The sequence below is a fragment of the Pipistrellus hanaki genome (genome assembly GCF_964339955.1).
Source record: "Pipistrellus hanaki genome assembly, chromosome: 6".
Classification (NCBI taxonomy): domain Eukaryota; kingdom Metazoa; phylum Chordata; class Mammalia; order Chiroptera; family Vespertilionidae; genus Pipistrellus; species Pipistrellus hanaki.
Genome location: NC_140508.1, coordinates 38,013,068 through 38,037,340, shown reverse-complemented (window position 1 = coordinate 38,037,340; position 24,273 = coordinate 38,013,068). Strand labels below are relative to the sequence as shown.

General features: G+C 41.6%; 1 protein-coding gene and 1 pseudogene across 2 annotated transcripts in view; both read left to right on the top strand.

Moving 5' to 3' along the window:
• Positions 1 to 24,273, top strand: part of SAMHD1 (SAM and HD domain containing deoxynucleoside triphosphate triphosphohydrolase 1) — a 60,767-nt gene that overhangs the window by 31,384 nt on the left and 5,110 nt on the right. Inside the window, exons 12-15 of the mRNA XM_084888649.1 lie at positions 10,360 to 10,496; positions 11,372 to 11,467; positions 20,644 to 20,748; positions 22,182 to 22,319. Coding sequence (XP_084744775.1) covers positions 10,360 to 10,496; positions 11,372 to 11,467; positions 20,644 to 20,748; positions 22,182 to 22,319 — 476 coding nt within the window. The remainder of the gene's footprint in view (positions 1 to 10,359; positions 10,497 to 11,371; positions 11,468 to 20,643; positions 20,749 to 22,181; positions 22,320 to 24,273) is intronic.
• Positions 11,476 to 15,270, top strand: LOC311624952 (heat shock cognate 71 kDa protein-like; annotated as a pseudogene). The gene has a single exon. The product of its transcript is annotated as a heat shock cognate 71 kDa protein-like (transcript).

The window sequence follows — 24,273 nt, the reverse complement described above, 5'->3', positions numbered from 1 at the left end:
GAAAGGGAGAAAGAGAGAGAGCCAGAAACGTCGATGGGAGAGAAACATCGACCAGCTGCCTCCTGCACACCCCTACTGGGGATGTGCTCGCAACCAAGGCACATGCCCTTGACCGGAATCGAACCCGGGACCTTTCAGTCCGCAGACCGACGCTCTACCACTGAGTCAAACCGGCTTCGGCTAGTCTTCCTTTGTTATATTGATGGGAATAAAAGAAGGGATTATAAAACTGTTGAGCAACCTGGAGATATTTATTTTTAACTTTTCATAATGAAGCAGGTGATGCTTTGTTTCATTTTTTAATCAATAATAACTTTATTTATTTTTTAATGTATTTTTTATTGTTGGTAGTATTACCAATATCTTCAATTTCCCCGTCCCTTTTACATTCTTCCTTCCAGCTTCTACCCACCCCCCAGGTCTTCACTACCCTATTGTCCATGTCCATGGGCTATGCATACATAAGTTCTTTGGTTTATGTCTTCTCTTCCACCAAAAACCCCACATCGAGGTATGTCAGTCTGTTCCATGCCTCCATGCTTCAGGTCTTATTTTGTTGGTCAATTCATTTTATTCATTTGATTCCACAAATAAGTGAGATCATGTGATATTTGTCTTTCTCATATTGGCTTATTTCACTTAGCATAATATTTTCCAGGTCCATCCATGTTGTCTCAAAGGGTAAGAGATCCCTCTTTTTTATAGCTGCATAGTATTCCATAGTGTAAATGTCTTATAGCCTTTTTATCCATTTATCTATTGATGGACACTTGATGCTGCTATGAACATGGGGTGCATATATTCTTTCTGATTGGTGTTTTGGGTTGTTTTTTTTTTAGGATATATTCTCAAAAGTGGGTTTGCTGAATCAAATGGAAGTTCCATTTTTTATTTTTTGAGGAAACTTCATATTGTTTTCCATAGTGGCTGCACCAATCTGCACTCCCACCAGCAGGGGACTAGTCTTCCCTTTTCTCCACATCCTCACCAACACGTGCTGTTTGTTGATTTTTTGACAATAGCCATTCTGATCAGTGAGGTGATACATCATTGTGGTTTTAATTTGCATTTCTCTGAGCATTTTTTCATGTCTCTTGACCATTTTTATGTTCTCCTTGGAGAAATGTCTATTCAGGTCTTCTGCCCACTTTTTAATTGGATTTTTTGTCTTCCTTTTGTTGAGTTGAATGGGAACTTTATATACTTTGGATATTGTCCCGGCCTGCGGGACAACAACGGGGGCCCGCAGGAACCACCTAAGAGAATGAGGCAAACAAGGAACGCGAAAGAATGGGAGCAAGACAAGGTTCTGATCAAGCTCCGATTTTTATTCTCTGAAATGGTTGTATTTATACAGCAGAAACAAAGGGGGGCAGGGTTGCCTATGCAGGGGGGTCTTTGGTACCTGGCAACACAGGATTGGCTAACTGCCAGGGGCGGTGTGACATTCCAAAGTGCAACACTCCAAGGCTGGGCTATCTAGGGGGGGGAGGATCAGGAAGGGGAAGTGGCAGGAAGACAGGAGATGCTAAGCTGCAGGTTATCTTATCTTCTGGCCAAGCCCTCAGGGCACCTCATAACTTCTGCTAGAAGGAACTTAATTCTATTTCCTTAAGACTGAGTTGCTTGCCTCAACTCTGCTGGCTCCCAACATCTCCTCCCTTTGTCTTATTGAGGGTGGGCCTTAACCGATTGGGGGAGTAGTGACCTGGTTCCTCCCGTGGGCTTCCCAGGCCCACCAGTGTTAGTGGCTCTTGGTATCTTTTGGGGAGGAGAGGCAGAGCCGATTGGATTTGTATTGATACCAACCTCTATGCAAACCAGGTATGCTCACAGGGAAATCCAGAGGGGGTCGAAATTTTCCCGTGACCTTCCCTTGGGAAGAGGGGGTCGGAAAATTTTTTGGACCTTCCCTTGCAATGCTTTGCTCTGCACCCATATCGGTACCCATACCTTTCTCCTTGGTGAGGAGTAGGTAAGCATTCCTCTGGTCATGCTGTCCCCGTAGGGAGGGAGCGATGGTAAAGTTCATAATCTTGCTCATGGTCAGCTACGGCTAAACGGTGGTAATGTACCTGGATGGGTTTGGCCAAGATGCTGTCAATATGTTGTTAATTTCTTGACTATTTTAGAGGCAGTTTCTATTCTACGCTTCAACCTAATCTGGGAAGGTCTCTATAAAAACTAGCATATACTTATACCTTAATGCTGGTGGCTTAATCTCTGTGAAACCAACCTTCTTTCTATGTCCTTCAAAAATCTATAACCATACTTCAAATCTCCCATTATTTTAAAATATTTAGAAAAGGCAGAGGGAAGAGTGAGCAGGTCCAGCACTGTTCTCAGGCCTCCAGCCTATTTAAACTGCCACATTTTTCCTACAGATAAAGATCTCAGATTCTGATAAGCCTGAAAAGGAGAATGGGAGAATTTTCAGGAAAATGAGTCTTCACTCCTGAGTCAATACTGCAGGGCGACTCAAGGGGTGTCCGGTCGGACTCTTTACAAAATCTGTTAACCTCTGAAAAGCTCAGGGGCCAAAGGATAGGATTAATAAGAAACCTATGAGGGGGCCCAGGATGGGAAGAAGGTAGGGGAGAAGTCCATTTAGTCTGCTCCAGAGAGGGTTCTCGAACAGTTCTTTCCGCCGCTTTCTTGTCTCGGTCGATTCCGGCCTTGTTGGCGTAGAAACAGCAACGTTCCTGTAGGGCTAAGCATATTTCTCCCTGCTCTGCTCTGAGTAAGTCTAACCTGCTCCTATTTTGTAGAACAACTTCAGCTAAGGAGTCAATTTGGTCTTGGAGATCATTAATGATACTAGAGAGGCCTTGGACATCATTGATTACTTGGTTAGATAACTTAGTATAAGAATGTACAACCACTCCTAGCCCCGCATTATTACTGAATTTGATAAAACTCTTTCCTGGTTTATGCTTCCTTCTACCTAGCTGACTCGGTGGAGGCTATTGTACAGGAGGCCTGATGCCTTTCGCCTGCTGTACGATCTGCATCACAATTTAAAAAAATTTAAAGTATAAAAAGTATGACTGAGCTTCTCTTGAGGTGACACATATCTGTCTCCTCCTTTTTTGTTTTTAAAATGATCTTAAGAGTACGAATGGTTCTTTCCACCACTGAGTGACATTTAATAAAATATGGAGAGTACGAATGGTTCTTTCCACCACTGAGTGACATTTAATAAAATATGGAAATTGCCATTCTCAAATAACATTTTATAGACTGAAAATTAAATGAAAAGTTCCTCTGAATCAATGTGCCTTATAGTAGCTGTTTTAATAATTTTTGCTATATTTACCATATAAGTACTATTACTATAGATTGATGTGCTCCGTAAAGTAAAATCTGTTAAGGCATAAGTAAGAGCTTGTATTTCTATTGAAATATAAGAGGTTTGAAGGACCTTTGCTCCTCTGCTGTAGTATATCTAGCCTTTCTAGAACTGGATCTATCTGTAAAAATGGTTAATACCTGAGATAAAAAATTTCTTTTACTGTGGTAGTTAATACTATTCCCTGTGTTTAAAAATAAAGAAAATTTATTTCTGAATTCACAAGCCACAAATGTTGCCTTGCCTTTAGCTTGATTAAAATGTAGGCAGCTATATATAGTTAGGATTCAATTATTTATAAACATTGGCTTCTCATGTAACTTAATTTATATGACATTGATTATATTGTAAAAGCTAATTTATAAAGTAACTTAAGTAGGTATTTTTAATTTAAAATAATAATGGCAAAGATTTTATTGGTCTGATCCAAAAGTATGGCTTTTATTTTTCTTGAAATTCTATTGCTGTTGAAAAATTTGGCTATATTTAGGAAATATATTGTCCTTGCCTTTCCCACAGGTGAAAACCTTCATAATATTTAATATATACCTATTAATTTTTATTTGATGAGGCTTTCCATGCAATTTCAAGTATATTAGATCTGTTTTAAAAAGTTTTCCTATAAGAAGAGAGAATAAATTTCTTGTATTACTCTGGGCCCTTGGGGCTTTCCTAGAATCATCTCTGTTAAGGCCTTGAAATTTTAACATGGAAAAAACCATCAAATAAATATCTACATCTTAAAGATATCAATTAGATTTAGACTAGTATTTGTATAGAAAGATTTTTGGTGGAGATCACAGAATTAATCCTCTTTTTAAAACTCTGCTGGCTCCCAACAGGATATTAACCCCTTATCAGATGTATCTTTGGCAAATATGTTCTCCCATACAGTGGGCTCCCTTTTCATTTTGTGGTAGTTTCTTTTGCTGTGCAAAAGCTTCTTATTTTGATGTAGTCCTATTTGTTTAGTTTCTCCTTAGTTTCCTTTGCCCTAGGAAATGTATCGGTAAACATTGCTACATGAGATGTCTGAGATTTTACTGCCTATGTTCTCCTCTAAGATTGCAACCTTGGTGTTTCAACACATAGCACTCTTCTGAACACAAGGGTAGAAAGTAGGTCTATCAAGAACTGACAGCTCCTATCAGCAAACAAATACTGCGCATTTGTCTTCTTGTTTTGCAAGGGAGAGAGGAGCTGACTGGGCCTTTTTAATTGGGTGACAGAAATGTCACTTATGACGTGGTGTCCGATGCTTCTCCCAGTCCACTGCTAACATATTGGACAAAACTTTCTCTGAGACAGTGGCAGCCCCATGGACTTCAAATACCTTTGCGTACACCGCATTTGGGAGAGAGAGAGGCTGACCTCTTTCGTTATGAGCTTCACGGGCAGCAAGTCTAGCACCTGACAACTTTTCATCTTCCCATTGAAAAAAATTACAATCTTTTCTGTCCAGACAGGCCGGGTAGGCATAAAACCTCCCTGTGTCTCTTTCCCTTGGTTTACCTTTACAAACAAAGAATGGGTCCATGAAGGCACAAAGGAGCAGGGATGGCAAGGTCGGAAGAAAGCACTACTTTCACTCATGTGCTGCCCAGGCTGCTTGTGCTCCCCTCTGCCTCCTGGCTCCCAACCTGCCCCTGAGGGTACCATCTTCCTGCCGTCATCCCAAGAGCCCAGTCTGTACTATTGGTGGTTATTATTATTATTATTATTGTATTATATGTGTACATATCTTACCATCGTCCCCCCCTCTCCACTCCCATACATGCCCTGACCCACCAATGTTTTGCTTCCATTGGTTATGCTTATATGCATGCATACAAGTCCTTCAGTTGATCTCTTATCTCCCCCGCCTCTCCCCAACCTTCCCGCTGTAATTTGACAGTCTGTTTTTTTGTTTGTTTTTAAATACATATATATTTTATTGATTTTTTACAGAGAGGAAGAGAGAGGGATAGAGAGCTAGAAACATCGATGACAGAGAAACATTGACCAGCTGCTTCCTGCATACCCTCTACTTGGGATATGCCTGCAACCAAGGTACATGACCTTGACTGGAATTGAACCTGGGACCCTTCAGTCCACAGGCCGATGCTCTATCCACTGAGCCAAACCAGTTAGGAACATCAAGATTTTTTTAATATACTTGGGTGCTCCATTATTTGGTGCATATGTGATAGCAATCCCTATAAGATTATGAAGTGGTTTGCTTTGTCTCCTGTTATAGCCTTTGTTTTGAAATCTGTTTTGTCAGATATGAGTATTGCTACCCTAGTTTTTTTCCCCCCTTTCTATTTACATGGAATATATATTCTCCATCCTTCACTCTCATTCTATGTGTATCTTTTGTTCTGAGGTGGGTCTCTTGTACATAGCATATATTTGGTTCCCGATTTCTTATTTAATCAGTCACCCTGTGTCTTTTGATTGGAACATTTAATCCATTTACATTTAAGGTTATTATTGATAGGTTTTATTTATTGCCCTTTCTTTTCTTTTTCCTCTAATAAATTTTTATTGTTCAGATTATTACAATTATTCTTCTTTTTCCCTCCATAGCTCCCCTCCACCCGTTTCCCACCCCACTGTCCTCATCCATAGGTGTATGATTTTTATCCAGTCTCTTCCCACACCCCAACATCCCTTTCCCCCCAAGAATTGTCAGTCCACTCCCTTTCTATGCCACTGATCCTATTATATTCACCAGTTTATTCTGTTCATCAGACTTTTTATTCACTTGATTTTTAGGTTCACTTGTTGATAGATATGTAGTTATTGTCACTTGGTTGTTCATAATTTTTGTCTTTACCTTTTTCTTCTTCTTCCTTTTCTTAAAGAATACCCTTCAGTACCCTATCTAATGAAAGAGTAATGTGCAAATTAATCATCACTCCACTATACCCACATGCCATGCCCACCAGCCAATCAGGAGTGAGTATGCAAATTAACCCCAACCAAGATGGCTGCGGTCACTGAGCGAACAGGTTGGAGGCTTGGGTTTCCCCAATGATGGAGGAAGCAAAGCTTTCTGCACATCCTGGCCAGCCAATACATCCACTCCAGGCTACAAAGTTTCAATTATAGAAGATAAATAAAGCCCAACAGAAATGGCAGCAGCCACGGAGCTGGAAAGAGCAGGAGGCTAGGGTGGCCCCCCGCATTGGAGGAAGCCAAGTTTCCCCACACCCTGGCCAGACCAGGCTTTCGCTTAAGACTACAAAGTTTCAATTATAGAAGGTAAATAAATCCCAGATACCAGGGCCTCCACTTGGGTCGCAGTGGGGCAAGGCCAGCTTGCAAACCACCATAGGTCCCTCGCCCTGGCTGCCCCACACCCCAAGAGAACCCCCATCCTGATCTGGGACACCCTTCAGAGCAAACCATCCAGCCCCCACCTGTTCACCAGACTTCTATCCTATTTAATAAAAGATTAATATGCAAATTGACCATAACTCCAACACAAGATGCCTGCCCCCATGTGGACACAAGATGGCCATCACACCAAAACCGATTTGGCTCAGTGGATAGAGTATTGGTCTGCGGACTGAAGGGTCCCAGGTTCAATTCCAGTCAAGGGCATGTACCTTGGTTGTGAGCACAGCCCCAGTAGGGGGTGTGCAGGAGTCAGCTGATGGATGTTTCTCTCTGATAGATGTTTCTAACTATCCCTCTCCCTCTCTGTAATAAAGCAATAAAATACATATTTTTTTAAAGAATTTAAAAAATTAGCTTGCTACGTTTGGTCATTTAACTCACCTTTAGCCTTGGCAGGACTAGACCAAATGATTTCACAAGCCTTATACGGCCTCCCGGCCGGATATTCTAGAGACGGTCCTCACCTCTGGTGGCCTTATAAAGTCTGATGGACATTCCTTACCTCTGGCCAGACCTTATAAGGCTTGGCTGTAAGTTCCTCATCCCTGACTAGAATTTTCAGTGCTCAAAAACTATAATGAAGTCGAAACCGGTTTGGCTCAGTGGATAGAGCGTCGGCTTGGGGACTGAAGGGTCCCAGGTTTGATTCCGGTCAAGGGCATGTACCTTGGTTGTGGGCACATCCCCAGTGGGGAGTGTGCAGGAGGCAGCTGATCGATGTTTTTCTCTCATCGATGTTTTTAACTCTATTCCTCTCCCTTCCTCTCTGTAAAAAATAAAATATATATTTTAAAAAAAAATGGCCACCACAAGATGGCCAGCAGGGGAGGAGTGTTGGGAGGGACCAGGCCTGCAAGGAAAGGCAGTTTGGGGCAATCAAGCCTGCAGGGGAGTGCAGTTAGGGGTGATCAGGCCTGCAGAGGAGGGAATTTGGGGGTGACCAGGCCTGCAGGGAAGGGCAGTTGGGGGGAGTGGGGACCAGGCCTGCAGGGGATGGCAGTTAGGGGTGACCAGGCCTGCAGGGGAGGGCAGTTAGGGGCAAACAGGCTGGCAAGTTAGTAGTTAGGCATCAATCAGGCTGGCAGGGTAGTGGTTAGAGGGTGATCAGATTAGCAGGCAGAAGAGGTTAGGGGAATCAGAAAGGCAGGCAGGCGAGCATTTGGGAGCCAGCAGTCCTGGATTGTGAGAAGGATGTCTGATCGTCCGTTTAGGCCCAACCCACTCAGGCCTAAATGGGCAGTTGAACATCCCTCAAGGGGTCCCAGATTGGAGAGGGTTCAGGCAAGGCTGAGGGACACATTCCTGAGCATGAATTTCATGCACTGGGCCTCTAGTTTCATATAATATTGGTTTGGCGGTGATGCATTTTATTTAGCTTTTTCTTATCTGTGAAGCTCTTAATCTGACCTTCAATTCTAAATGATAGCTTTGCTGAGTAGAGTAATATTGGTTGTAGGTTCTTGTTATTCATCACTTTGAATATTTCTTGCCACTCCCTTCTGGCCTGCATAGTTTCTATTGAGAAATCAGCTGACAATTGTATGGGTACTCCCTTGTAGGTAACTGTTTTTCTCTTGCTGCTGTTAATATTCTCTCTTTGCCTTTTGCTCTTGGCATTTTAATTATGATGTGTCTTGGTGTGGTCCTCTTTGGATTCCTTTTGTTTGGGGTTCTGTGTGCTTACTGGACTTGTAAGTCTATTTCTTTTACCAGGTGGGGAAAGTTTTCAGTCACTATTTTTTTCAAACAGTTTTTCAGTATCTTGTTCTCTCTTCTTCTGGCACCCCCATAATTCTGATGTTGGTATGCTTGAAGTTGTCCCAGAGGCTCCTCACACTGTCTTCATATTTTTGGATTCTTTTTTCTTTTTGCTTTTTCAGTTGAGTGTTTTTGCTTTTTCATATTTCAAATCTTTGACTTGATTCTTGCGATCCTCTAGTCTGCTTTTACTCTGTGTATTTTTTATTTCAGTTAGTGTACACTTAATTTCTAGTTGATACTTTTTCATATCCTTGAGGGTCTCGTTAAGTTTATTGGCCTTTTCTCGGAAATTCTTGAAAAACCTATAACCATGGCCCTGAACTCTACATCTAGTTGTTTGTTTTCCTCCATTTCCTTCATTTGTGACCTGCCTCTTTGTCTCCGCATTTTAGCTGCTTCCTGAGTTGATGGAGTGGCTTTGTGTGCTAGGTGACTTAGCAGGGCCCAGTGGCTCAGCCTCCCCAGTTACCTGAGGTGGACACTCTTGGTGCACCCCTTTGTGGGCTGTGTGTGCAGTCTTGTTGTAGTTAAGCCTAGATTGTTGTTAGTTTCACTGGGGGGAGTTGACTTCCAGGCCAATTGGCTGTGAGGATCAGCTCTGTCTACACTGGGAGAGCTTCTGTACTCAGCTTGGAATGGGGTGGAGTCTCAGACAGCCTTTGTTTTCTGTCATCCCCACCCTAAGAAGCCCCTGTGTCTCAGTTTCCCATGGCAATGGCTGCACCTCTGAGAGAAGGCTGCCCTCGAGTTTCGCCCACGGCCATACAGTCTAGTTTCTCCCCAAATGAGTCTGGGTATCCAGTTCACCCAGAACTGAAGTTCAATGCAGTCGAGAGATTTTGTTTCCCTCCCGAAGCAGAAAGCTAGCTAAGAGCTTGCTGCATGCCATGAGTAAGCCAGCCTAGTATTTAGCCACCCGCCCTTTCCTTGCGTGTGGGTCTCCGCACCTCTGTCCTCCACAGCTCCTCCGAATCACAGTATCCTTTTCTCTCTCCTTCTAGTTGTAGAATTTCCACTCAGCCAGCTTTCCAGTGGTTCTGGACAATGTCTGCTCTGTCTTCTAGTTGAAGTTTTGAAATTGTTGTGTGAGGCAGCAGTATAGGTGTCTACCTATGCCGCCATCTTGGTTTCTTTCCTCATTTAAATCTTAAAAATATTTTTCCCCTGAACCATGTGGCTCAGTGGATGAGCATTGGCCTATGAACTAGGAGGTCAAGGTTTGATTCCTGATGGGGGCACATGCCCAGGTTGCAGGCTTGATCCCCAGTAGGGGGCATGCAGGAGGCAGTGATCAATGATTCTCATCATTGATATTTCTCTTCCTTTCCTTTTCTCTCTGAAATCAATAAAAATATTTAAAAAGATGTTTTCACATTGTTATAATCATAGTGTGCCTACATTTGTAAACTCCTCGAAATCACTTCAGAGGTACAATAAGATATGAGTCTTTATAAATCTTATTTCACTTAGAATAATGCTCTCCAGCCGAAGCCAGTTTGGCTCAGTGGTAGAGCGTCGGTCTGCGGACTGAAAGGTCCCAGGTTTGATTCCGGTCAAGGGCATGTACATTGGTTGCGGGCACATCCCCGGTAGGGGGTGTGCAAGAGGCAGCTGGTCGATGTTCTCTCTCATCGACGTTTCTAGCTCTCTCTCTCTCTTCCTCCTCTCTGTAAAAATATCAATAAAATATATTAAAAAAAAAAAAAAAGAATAATGCTCTCCAGTTCCTTCCATGCTGTTGCAAATGGTAAGAATTCCTTTTTTACCACAGTATAATATTCCATTGTGTAGATGTACTACTATAAATCTTGGTTTTTTTGTTTTGTTTTTTTCCATTTTAATGTAACAATTTTTCAAATTGGCAGATAACATTTTCCTGGAGATTTTACACTCTTCTGATCCTAATTTGGCTGCTGCACGAGAGATTTTAGAAAAAATTGAACGCCGTAATCTATACAAGTATGTGGGTCAGACTCAGACAGAAGACGGGAAAATTATAAAGGTAAGTTGAGTTGTCAAGCCTCTTCCCATTAGTGAAAGGTCCTCTGTCTTCCATGAGGAAAACCATTTACCTGTCACATACGATGATTCTGTTCTTAAGCTCTTTACATTTATTCTCATTTAATCTCATTTACATCAATACAGTATTCTTAGGTCTGTCCTATAGATGAAGAAATTGAGGCTTGGGAAGAGATTAAATAACTTGCCTATGGAAACACAGGTAGTGAGGCAGGATTAAAAGCCAAGACTAATTTACTCTGTCATCCTGGAAGTGAAAGGGACCCTCAAAATAAGGAATCTCCATGAGCTTCACTGAAACTCTAAGGACCTGCTACTACTTAACTTCTTTCACAGTTTCTCCCTAATGGCATGTGCCTATCTTTTTTAGTTTATATATTTATTTTCCTCTCCTGCGTGTTGAAGATTTTACTTTTCACCAAAAAATGAATAACACGAACCATACTGATAACCACACCTTGCTTTTAATACTTCCTTGGGTGCCTCTGGTTTTTCTAATAAGTTAATGCCAGATTTTTTTTGTGTGTGTGAAAATCCTGTTATAAAAATTACCATGATTTGATTAAAGGATGGTATAAGCATATTTCTAATGTTTCCTGCATGATCCAAATTAGTAGATAATTAGACATAAAGGGCCCTTACACAGCACTGTTTTGTAATATACTGTTTTCTGTTGGTTCAGGAAGAGATGGGAAAATTGTGAGTAAAAGAGGGAAAATATAGAATTGTGCTGTCCAATTCACTAGGCACTGGTCACATGGTGCTAAAATGCCATTTTCAAAGAGAGAAACTCTTCATGGCACAAGACTTAAATGTGAAGAACTGGAGTTCTAACATGGAATGTCTTATCTTTTCTAGGAAATTGTTGAAAAGTTTCCACAAGATATTGCCAATGCCAAACCTGATGTAATTACCCTCGACGTTGAACTGAAGGCTGAAGATTTTATAGTGGATGTAAGTAGTTCACCTGATAATATGCTAAGTAAAGAATTTTTTATAAGAATATAGATCCTCCTCTCCCCATTAAACGCAGGGGGAGCTGTTCTGATCAGGTCATGCATACACTCAAGCAACCATGTCTAAGGGACCTGCAGTTGGCATTGATCTTGGCACCACCTACTCTTGTAGGGGTGTCTTCCAGCACGGAAAATTGGAAATTACTACCAATGATCAAAGAAACGAACCACCCCAAGTTTTGTCACCTTTATTGACACCAAACGATTAGTGATGCTGCAAAAATTGAGTTGCAGTGAATCCTACCAACACAGTTTGTGATGTTAAGCCCTTGATTGGATATAGATTTGATGATGCTGTTGTCCAATCTGATATGAAACATTGGCCCTTCATGGTGGAGAATGATGCTGGTAGGCCCAAGGTCCAAATAGAATACATGAGAGAGACAAAAACTTTCTGTCCAGAAGATGAAGACTGTTACCAATGCTGTTGTTACAGTACATGCTTACTTCATTTACTCTCTGAGTCAGGCTACCAGCGATGCTGGAACTATTGCTGGTCTCAATGTACTTAGAATCATCAACGAGACAACTGCCACTGCTATTGTTTGTAGCTTAGACAGAAAGGTTGGAGCTGAAAGAAGCATGCTGATCTTTAAATTGGAATGTGGCACTTTCGATGTGTCAGTTCTCACAATTAATCTTTGGAATTTTTGAGGTCAAATCTACAGCTGGGGACACGCACTTAGGTGGAGAAGACTTGACAACTGAATGGTTAACCACTTTATTGCAGAGTTCAAGTGCAAGCATAAGAAGGATAACAGTGAAAACAAGGGGCTTTCTGTAGCCTTCATCCTGCTTGGGAATGTGCTAAGCATACACTCTCTTCCAGCACCCAGGCCAGTATTGAGATTGATTCGCTTTATGAAGGAATCAACTTTTATATCTCTATCACCCATGTCCAATTTGAACACTTGAACGCTGACCTTCTTCACTGCACCCTAGACCCTGTAGAGAAAGCCCTTTAGGATGCCAAGCTTGACTAGTCCCAGATTTATGATATTGTCCTGGTGGATGATTCTACCCATATTCCCAAGATTCAGAAACTCCTATAGGACTTCTTCAGTAGAAAAGAGTTGAATAAGAGTATCAACCCCGATGAGTCTGGTGCCTTGGTGTAACTATCCAGGCAGCCATCCTCTCTGAAGACAATCTGAACATGTTCAAGATTTACTGCTGTTGGGTGTCACTCCTCTTTCCCTTGGCATTGAGACTGCTAGTGGAGTCATGACCTCATCAAACACAATACTACCATTCCTACCAAGCAAACACAGACCTTCCTTGTCTACTCTGACAACCAGCCTGGTGTGCTCATTCAGGTTTATGAAGGTGAGTGTGCCATGATCAAGGATAGCAACTTGCTTAGCAAGTTTGAACTCATTGACATACCTCCTGCACCTTATTGTGTTACTCAGATTGAAGTTACTTTTGATATATTTTTTAAAAGTACATCTTTTAAATTGATTTCAGGGAGGAAGAGAGAGGGAGAGAGAGATAGAAACTTCAATGATGAGAGAAAAATTATTCATTGGCTGCCTCCTTGCTTATGGCTTAGCTTAGACAGAAAGGTTGGAGCTGAAAGAAACATGCTGATCTTTAAATTGAGAGGTGGCACTCTTAATGTGTCAGTTCTCACAATTGAAGATGGAATCTTTGAGATCAGATCTACAACTGGAGTCACCCATTTAGATAGAGATGGAGCCTGTAACCAGGGCATGTGCCCTGATCAGGAATCAAACTATGACCTCCTGGTTCATAGATTGACATTCAAGCACTGAGTCAAACGAGTTGGGCTACTTTTGATATCGATGCAATTGGCATCCTCAGTGTCTCTGCTATGGATAATAGTGTAGGAAAAGAGAATGAGATTACCACCACTAACGACAAGGGTTGTCTGAGCAAGGAAGACATTGAGTGAATGGTCCAGGAAGCTGAGAAATACAAAGCTGAAGATGAGAAGCAGCAGGACAAGGTGTCTTCCAAGAATTCACTTGAATCCTATTCATTCAACAACAAAATAACTGTTGAAGATTAAATATTTCAAGGCAAGATCAATGGTGAGGACAAACAGAAGATTCTTGACAAGTGCGATGAAATCATCAAATGGCTTGTTAAGAACCAGACCGCAGAAATAGAAGAATCTGAACTTCAGCAGAAAGAATTGGAAAAAGCCTGCAACACCATCATTACCAACTTGTACCAGAGTGCAGGAGGCCTGCCAGGAGGAATGCCTGGGGGATCCCTGGTGGTGGGGTCTTTTCTTGTAATGGTGCCTCCTCTGGGCCCACCATTGGAGCAGTTGATTAAGCCAACCTTGAGCATAGATTTAGCATTGTTCCACATAAAATATGGAAGGACCCAAATTTGTAGTAAATTCTATAGCCGTTTTAAAAGTTGAGGTGCTGTATAGTAAGTAAACTGGGCATTCTTTTTTCTTTTTCTTTTCTTTTTTTTTAAGATACAACTTTTTTTTTTTTTAATTATATATATATATATTTTGTTAATCCTCACCTGAGGATACTTTTCCATTGATTTTTAGAGAAAGTGGGAGAGGGAGAGATAGAGAAAGAGAGAAACATCAATGTGAGAGAGACATATCAATTGGTTGTCTCCAGCACGCACTCTGACCTGGGCCAGGGATTGAACCTGCAACAGAGGTACATGCCCTTGACCGGAATCAAGCCCCCAACCTTTCGGTTTGCAGGCCAACACTCTATCCCCTGAGCCAAACCAGCTAGGGCTGTTGTCAGTATTGTTAATGTAATAATTTTCAGGTGATTAGTAGAACATTGTAATATATTGATTTTTTAATGTTTTCTTGGTCATGAAAGTAGTACATGCTAATTAATTTTAAAAATTGTCTATACACACAAAGGAAAAGAGTAAGATGTTTTTATTCCTATTTTCATAGAAGCTGTAGTGTCTTCTTGTATCCTAATGAAAATGCCAAATGGCTACTTGTATTTTCTTCTATTTCTCATAGGAAATCCTTTTCAGAGTTTTGCTCCTTTGAAATCTCGGAACTCTCTTCCCTATGTATTTTTTTCATAAGGCTCTCGTTTGTTATTTTCTTGTTGACACGTCTTTGAATGAAGGGCGCTCTCTCCATAACCATTCTTTGCCAATGGATATGAGTGAATTGCCCTTGGACCCACTCTCTGTTCAGTTGGTTGCATGTTGAAGTGCCTCAGATTTGCAGATCAGGCTGCAGTTTCCTGTTTCATTAGATGAGGTTCCACCAGAATAAAGGGATCTCACATCCTGACTTCCTGAGACTCTGACAGACTTCTACTATCCAGAATGTTTTTCCTGACCCTCACACGTCTGCCCTTGCCTTCAGTGCATTAGTGGGAAAACTATCACCCTCAACACAGTGCACTATTCCTAGTCACTCCCTGATCTCCCATCTGTTTTTTTCTCTCAAAGTGTAATCTAATGAATGCATGATCCTAAAGAGACCATGCATAAGAGATGACATACACATGGCCAGTGTTTGTTTTGTTGTTAATCCTTGCCTGAGATTAATTTTCCCATTGATTTCTAGAGAGAGTAAGGAAGTGGGGGGAGAGAACATCGATGTGAGAGTGAAACATCAATCCGTTGCCTCCCACACACACCCCGACACCAGGGACTGAATCTGCAACCTGGGTATGTGCCCTGACCAGGAGTCGAACTGGCAACTCCTGGTCAGGGCACATACCCAGGTTTCAATCATCTGAGCCACACCCAACATCAGGGTTAACATCAGACTCTTTTTTTTTTTTTTTAATAAATCTTTATTGTTCATATTATTACAAATGTTCCTCATCCCCCCCCCCCCATTGCTCCCCTCCACCAGGTTCCCACCCCACCCTCTGCTCTTTCCCCACTCCCCATTGTCCTCATCCATAGGTGCACAGTTTATGTTCAGTCTCTTCCCACACCCCCCTCTCCCCTTTTCCCCGAGAATCGTCAGTCCACTCCCCTTCCATACTTCTGATTCTATCATATTCACCAATTAATATTATTCATCAGATTTTTTTTAAATTCCCTTGGTTTTTAGATTCACTTGTTGATAGTTAGGTATTTGTTGTTCATAGTTTTTATCTTTATTTACTTTCTCTTCTGAAAGAACCTTCAGCAATTTATATAATTCTGGTTTGGCGGTGATGAACTCCTTTAGCTTTTTTTTTATTAGTGAAGCTCTTTATCTGGCCTTTGATTCTGAGTGATAGCTTTGGTGGGTAGATTATTTTTGGCTGTAGGTTCTTGCTATTCATCACCTTGAATATTTCTTGCCATTCCCGTCTGGCCTGCATGGTTTCTGTTGAGAAATCAGCTGACAATCATATGGGTGCTCCTTTATAGGTAACTACCTGCTTTGCTCTTGCTGCTTTTAACATTCTCTTTTTGTCTTTTGCTCTTGGAATTTTAATTATGATGTGTCTTGGTGTGGTCTTCTTTGGATTCCTTTTGTTTGGGGTTCTGTGCGCTTCCTGGACTTGTAAGTCTAATTCTTTCACCAGGTGAGGGAAGTTTTCTGTCACTATTTCTTTCAGTATGTTTTCGATATCTTGCTCTCTCTCATCTTCTGGGACCCCCATAATTCTGATGTTGGTTCACTTGAAGTTGTCCCAGAGGTTTCTTACACTATCTTTAACTTTCTGGATTCTCTTGTCTTCTTGCTTCTGGGGAGGAGTGTCCTCTGGCTCTTTGTGTTCCAAGTCTTTGACTTGATTCTTGCGATCTTCCATTTTGTTTTTAGGACTCTGTATAATATTTTTTATTTCAGACAATGTATTCTTTATTTCTTGTTGATCCCTTATTAGTTCTTGTTGATCCCTTATTAGTTCCTGCTGATCCCTTTTCATATCCTCATAGGTCTTATTGACCTTTTCTAGGAAATTCTTGAAAAACCTTATAAGCGTGGTTTTGAACTCTATATCTAGTTGCTTCTTTTCCTCCATTTCTTTTGTTTGTGATCTATTTCCTTGTCTTGGCATTTTCACAGCTTCCCTGAGTTGGTAGGGTGGCTTTGTGTGCTAAGGTGTCCTATATGGTTCAGTGGGTTAGCCTCCCTGTTACCTGAGGTGGACAGTCTTGGTGTAGCCCTTTGTGTGCTGTGTGTGCAGTCTTGTTGTTAAGCCTTGCTTGTTGTTGGTATCACTGGGAAGCGTTGATCTCCAAGCCAATTGGCTATGAGGATCAGAAGTGTCTCAGCTAGGAGGGTTTCTGTATTCCGCTTGGATGGGCGGAGTCTCAGTGTGGCACAGACAAGCTTTGTTGAATCCTGCACAATTGGTTGCAGGTTGGCGCACCTCTTTGGTGTAGGCGCAGACAAGCTTTAGATTCCTGTCTGCCCCTCCCTAGGAGAGTCCTATTGGTAGCGAACGAGGAAGCGAGGCACTGGAAGGGCCTCTGTGCTCTGATTGGATGGGGCGTAGTCTCGGGTGGTGCAGCTTTATTCAGCCCCTCCCTACAAGGATCTGGTTTCTGAGTCCCGCAGTAATGGCCGCTGGCTTCACACACCTTCGAGAGATCCCTGCCAACTGCCCGACCATCTGGCCTCTCCCTGTCTGGGGCCATCTATCAGCGCAATAAGGTGGTTTTGTTTTCCTCTTGAACAAGAAAGCCAGCCTCGCATTAGCTGTCTGCCCTCTCTGCATGCAGGTAGTAAGCTGGTAGTGAACTCGGCCCACCCTCTCCGTGCTCCGCAAGCAAGCTGGCAGCGAACTTGGCGGCCGCCTTTTCGCGCGCGCAGTTTTCCGTACCTTCACAGTTCCTGAGGTTCAGCGCGCCTTCTCTCTCCTTCCCAGATGGTAGAGCCTCCCCTCAGCCAGTTGTTTGGCACTTCAGGGTGATGTTTCCCCTGTTTTTCAGTTCTAAATTAAAACTTGTTGTGGTAGGCTGCATTCGGGTGTCTGACCTATGCCGCCATCTTGGTTCTTCTCTCTCTCTCTCTCTCTCTCTCTCTCTCTCTCTCTCTCTCTCTCTCTCTTTTTTTCTTAATAATATATTTTATTGATTTTTCACAGAGAGGAAGGGAGAGAGATAGAGAGCCAGAAACATCGATGAGAGAGATACATCGACCAGCTGCCTCCTGCACACCCCCCACCAGGGATGTGCCCGCAACCAATGTATATGCCCTTGACCAGAATCGAACCTGGAACCTTTCGGTCTGCAGGCCAACACTCTATCCACTGAGCCAAACCGGTCTCAGCAACATCAGACTCTTGACTGAATAGCTCTTTGTTCAGTGGTTAGAGCATTGGCCCATGGACTGAAGAGTTACAGGTTCTATTCTGGTCAGAGCATGAACCTCAGTTGCAGGCTCAATCCCCAGCCCTGGTCGGGATGTGTGTGGGAAGCAATCAATGTGGTTCTTTCACATCAATGTTTCTCTCTCTCTCTGTCTCTCCCCCTCCTTTCCACTCTCTCTAAAAATCAATGGAAAAGAATATCCTCGAGTGAAGATATATATATATCTATGCACAATCCCTTTTCCTCTGAGACTAACATCCTCAAACCTCTTACTGTCCTCTTGTTGAAGATTTTTGGCATGATTTAAAGTCTTCGTGTCTATTTTGATTCCTGCCATTATCCTTAATGACTTCATAGTCCATATGGCCAACCAACTCTGATCTCTTCATCCTCATCCTCAGTGACCTCATCCACTCCACCTCAACCAACACTCTCAGCATATGGCATTCTAAACCTTATCAACATTCAAAATTACCCTCCCTCTAAAAATCACTCATTTCAGCATTCCTTCTCTATCCACAAACCCCTTTCTTGTATGCTTGTTCCTAGCTTATCAGGACCTCCAGTTTATTATCTCCTTCTAGCTTGTCAGTGACCTTCTAGTTTTATTTATCTTCCTACCTAACTCATATTCTGTTATCCATTAATTCAGTCATTTTCTGCTATTACCCTCAACTTCCTTGCCCATCTTTGCATCTAATTGACAGTTCATGGTCACCAACCTTAGCTCGGCCCCCTGAACTTTCTGGCAGGCTTAGTGCAATTCTCCAGTTTCCATAAAGACTTTCAAATCATCTTCACTCCTCTAAGACCTCCAACCATGCTCCTCAACTCCAACTGTATTATCCCTAGTGACTAACCCCACCGTGGCTCTTATTTCAGATGTAAAATATAAGCCATTAGGAACTCCCTCAACCTACATCATCATATAAGCAAGCCTGCCTCCATCTGCAGCTGTATTCAGCCTTCCCTCTGGTCCCATGGGAAATGTTTTCTCTTCTTATAAAAAGTAATTCTAATTGTGATCTAGACCAGGGCTGTCCATTAGAACTTTAATATATATATACCCTTCCGCCAGAAAGGGGGAGGGAGAGAGGGAGAGAGGGAGAGGGAGAGGGAGAGGGAGAGGGAGAGGGAGAGAGAGATGGATGATGGGAGAGAATCATTAATCGGCTGTCTCCTGTATGCCCCCTACTGAATATTGAACCTGCAACCTGGGCCTATGCCCTTGACCAGAACCAAACCCTGGACCTTTCAGTCCACAGTCCAATGCTCTATCCACTGAGCCAAACCTGCTAGGGCCAATAGAACTTTTGATGATAGAAATTTTCTGTATCTCTACTGTCCATTTTGGTAGTCACTAGCCACACATGGCTACCGAGCATTTGAAACTGAAGAACTAAATGTTTTATATTTGATATTAATGATTTAAAATCTAAAAAGTCATATGTGGCTAGTGGCTACCACATTGGGCAGTGTAGCCATAGGGCCATTTGTTTCAGCACTTCTGAGGAACCTTATGAAATTGATTCTCTCCTCTCTTTCTGACTTTCCCATTAGCAGTTAAACAGACTTTTATCTTAAGAAAATAAGCATCACACTCTAGTCTCCCCTTACCTTTCCTAGAAACCTTATTTCTCTCTCCTTTGTGTCTTCTTTATTATTATTTTTAAATTTTTTATTTTATTTTTGTAAAATATATTTTATTGATTTTTTACAGAGAGGAAGAGAGGGATAGAGAGAAACATCGATGAGAGAGAATCATCGATCAGCTGCCTCTTGCACACCCCCTTCTGGGGATATGCCCGCAACCAAGGTACATGCCCTTAACCAGAATCGAACCTGGGACCTTTCAGTCCGCAGGCTGACGCTCTATCCACTGAGCCAAACCGGTTTCGGCTATTTTTTTAATTTTTTAAAAAGATAGTCTTGATGTGGCTTCTTCTACATATTCTTACTTACAGGACTTCTGTTCAGCTAGACTTCAGGCAGTTCCCAATGGCGGTGGTTCTATAGTTGTATTTTTTTTTTTAATATGTTTTATTGAGTTTTTACAGAGAAGAAGGGAGAGGGATAGAGAGTTAGAAACATCGATGAGAGAGAATCATCGATCAGCTGCCTCCTGCACACCCTTACTGGTGATGTGCCCACAACCAAGGTACATGCCCTTGACCGGAATTGAACCCGGGACCCTTTGGTCCGCAGGCCTATGCTCTGTCCCCTGAGCCAAACCGGTTTCGGCTATAGTTGTAATTTTGAAGTTGTCATGAGAGGAGGTGAGGACAGTGTTTATCTGCTCTGCCATCTTGGTGGAAGCCTCTCCTATCTCCTAACAGCCTTAGCTTCTAAAGAGTTGTTGTTTTTCTCATTTCTTATTTACTTGCAAACCTTTTTCTACCTCCATTATTATACTAAAATTACTCTCACCAAGATCGCCAAACCCAGCAGACAGTTTCAGTCTCTGCCCTGGAGCTATGTCTTTTCTGCCTGGCATTCTTGTCTTTCCTACCCAAGCCTGGGTAATTCCTGTCTCTTAGTTATCCACCAGTCATTCTCTGGTTACAAACTTTCCTGGCATCATTTGTTTCTCCTTGGTAACTCTTATAACAAATGAAGTTATATAATTACTTTGATAATCATTTGTTGAACGTCAGTCTAAGCCATGTAGTGCGGGGGACTGGGGTCATATCAGGTTTCTTTATTATTATCTCTAGTGCCTGCCACAGTGTCCATCACATAATAGGTATTGACTTTACACCCTACTTACATTGAACACACAAATATCGCACACCCACCCAGATTTCAAGACCAAATCCCTGTGGGACAATGTACCATTTAAAAAATATGTGTGACCACTTATTTCTTGCTTTTATTAAGGTTATCAACATGAATTATGGAATGGAAGACAAAAATCCTATTGATAATGTTCACTTCTATTGTAAGGCTGACCTCAACAAAGCTGTCAAGATTAGTAAAGAACAGGTAACTACTTAGTTAAAACAAAACAAAACACTGTAGTGGCATTTGGCAAATCTTTATAATAAGTTTGCATTTTACATGTAGGTTAAGTCCTAAAGTCAATGTATACAGTAAAAAAAAAATCAAATAAGCTTTTTTTTTGAATAAGCTTATCTTTAAAACTAAAGGTGTGTATGATTTTATGTAAACTAGATCATCGTAACAGCTAGTTTTTTCTGTTTCCTGAACCTAAATAAAAGTACTGTTTTTAGTTTAAAGGCAAGGTTATAAATCTGCTGGTAAGGGAGTGTTATAAGGTTGAAATCATGTAGGTTAAATGTGCTTATTTGCCTGTCTTCTGTATGAGAGTTTGTAATCTACATATAATTACATAATACAAATCTTTAGTCTCTATTAATTGACATACAGTTGTATGGCATTTAAAAAAATAATGTTTTTTTTATTATTATTCTTAGAGAGAGAGGAAGGGAGAGAGATAGAGAGATAGAAACATCTATGAGAGAGGAACATCATCATCGATCAGCTGCCTCCTGCATGGAGTCCATACTCTGGGCATGGCTTCTCAGTTCCTGGATTGACACTCAGCTGTTGAGCCACACCTGCTGGGCTGTAGGGCTTTAAAAAAAAAAAAAAAAATATATATATATATATATATATATATATATATATACACACACACACACACACACACACACACACACACACACACCGTATTTTCCAGCGTATAAGACGACCCCCTAATTTTACAGTTAAAACATAGGTTTAGGCCTATATTCGCTGTATAAGACTACCCCCCCACTTCCGAGGCAACACCAGTTCTTTTTTTAATAGACCGCCTCTATGACTCTGGCCAATCTGAGCAGGCTTGCCAAACTGGTTTCGGCTATAGTTGTAATTTTGCTCAGATTAAAAAAAAAAAAACTGGTGTTGCCTCGGAAGTGGGGGGTTGTCTTAAACAGCGAATGTAGGCCTAAACCTATGTTTTAACTGTAAAATTAGGGGGGTCGTCTTATACGCCTGGTCGTCTTATACGCCGGAAAATGCGGTAAGTATATTTTACTGATTTTTTTACAGAGAGGAAGGCAGATGGATAGAGAGTTAGAAACATCAATGAGAGAGAAACATCAATCAGCTGCCTCCTGCATACCTACCACTGGAGATGTGCCCACAACCAAGGTACATGCCCTTGACCAGAATCGAACCTGGGACCCTTCAGTCCACAGGCCAATGCTCTATCCACTGAGCCAAACCAGATAGGGGTTTAGGGCATGTTTTAATGACAACTACCATTAGTTCTTTTCTTTGAATTATAATTAGGATAATATAGCAAAGCAATGTGGTGCTTTTATTATAACATCAAGAATGGAACTTAGGAACAACTGATCTCTCTTCAGTGTGTGAATTCAAGGTGACAGTGAAATCTTTTCTTTAAAAAGGCTTCACAGCTTTTGCCAATGAAATTTGAGGAGAACCTAATTCGAGTGTATTGTAAAAAGACGGATAAAAAGAGTTGGTTTGCTGCACAACAATATTTTGTTAATTGGTGCAAAAAGAGGAATTTAATCAAACCGAAGGTAAGTGGCTTATTATTTATTACTTTGCACAGTTTTTAAAAATATTATTTTTATTGATTTGAGAGAGGGAGAGATGTTAGAAACATCAATGATGAGAATCCATTGATCAGCTGCCTCTTACATGCCCTCCACTGGGAATTCAACACTGACCTCCTGGTTCATAAGTCAACCACTGAGCCATACCAGCTGGGCACAATTTTTTATATTTAAGTAAAGACCAAAAGGGATCCTTATGTCCCTCTGAAAAGTTCTCATTTAAATTATAGTCATTTTGGTTATGGTTCTGAAAATAAAAGGTTTTCCACTTTAAGCTTTTCTTTTAAGATATATGAATCTGCCAAACAGGATTTTCTTCCTGTATCAGTTGTGAGTGGGTACTCTGTTTATCATTATTGTGTTAATAAATGTTTAAAATGGTGAGCATGTTGCTAGTACTTTGTAATGTTCTTACCAGTTATTTCTTCCAGTTCTTTTAGTGACGCTAGCAGTGAATCATAGTGTCTTCATCTTTCAGATAGGGGTTACAAACACTGAGTAGTTAACTTGCATAAGCACACATACAATTGATAATAAGTTTTTTTTTCTTTTTCTTTTTTTAAAATATCACTTGTTTATTTATTTATTTTTTAAACTATTTTTATTCATTTTTTACAGAGAGGAAGAGAGAGGGATAGAGAGTTAGAAACATCGATCAGCTGCCTCTTGCACACCCTCTACTGGGGATGTGTCTGCAACCAAGGTACATGCCCTTGACCGGAATCGAACCTGGGACCCTTGAGTACGCAGGCTGACGCTCTATCCACTGAGCCAAACTGGTTTCGGCTGATAATAAGTTTTCTAACTTCTTATTTGAAACCCAGTTCTCTAGAATAAGAGAGTGGAAAGGAGGTGGAAACAAGCTGTGGTTGCCAATCCTGTAGAGCAGTGTTTCCCAAAGTGCAGTACACGTACCCCCAGGGTACAGGAAGAGTTTGGTGGGGGTTCGCATTGCACCGGAGTTTGGTGGGGATATGCACTGCACTGTGCTTAGCTGCGCCTAATTCTACGTTCTCATGAGTACGAGGGGTACTCAGCGTTACGAAAATTATAGAAGGGGCACACATATGTCAGAAGTTTGGGAAACACTGCTGTAGAGAATATTGTTAAAATTGTCTTTCATTGACATACCCATAGTAGTGCCTGACACAGAGAAAGTGGCCCATCTATATTTGTTGACTGAATGGATATAATGAGCAGACAGGTGGAAAACAGCATTCTACTTCCCAGTCTAGGCCTCCCTCTCCCAACACCACAGCTGCCTTTTCCCTTCATGCATTGGGTCCTAAAGGAAACAAAAATGAAAGGTCAGACATGGAAGAGTAGCTGAGTCCATCAGATCTTTATCAAGTGCCAGATGGAGTGGTCCAGGTGAATTCTATCAGGATTCAGAGAGCAGACAGAAAAGCCTTCTGAAAGAGGGAGAACTCTACTCAATCCAGAAGGCCAATTGTGTTTGGGTGAGTTAGCAGAGAAGGGCGGCACATATTTGGCAATGAGAGCATCAGAAAAGGGCATGAAAGTGGAAAAAGCTGAATATGTCTAGGAGAACCATGAGGAGACCTGCTAACTGGGATAGAAGAGTTGTGAGAAATTGAGTTGGAAGAGTGGACTAGATTATGGAGCACCCTGAATAATCAGCTAAGAAAGAAGATTTTTTTTTTCCTTATGTACAGCTAGGAGGGAATCATGGAGAGTATTCAAGTCTTACTGTGCTGCCATAATTATTATTTATTTCTGTATTGGTCATCTCCAACTAGTGATACCCATGAAATAAGGAAGGATATCTCTGCTTTGGTAATTAATATCCAAAGAACTGAATCCTATATCATCCTTTATAATAAAAGGATAGTATGCAAATAGACCTCTCCACCAGGAGTTGTCCAGGGGTTCGATCTGGGGGCGTGGCCAGCCAGGG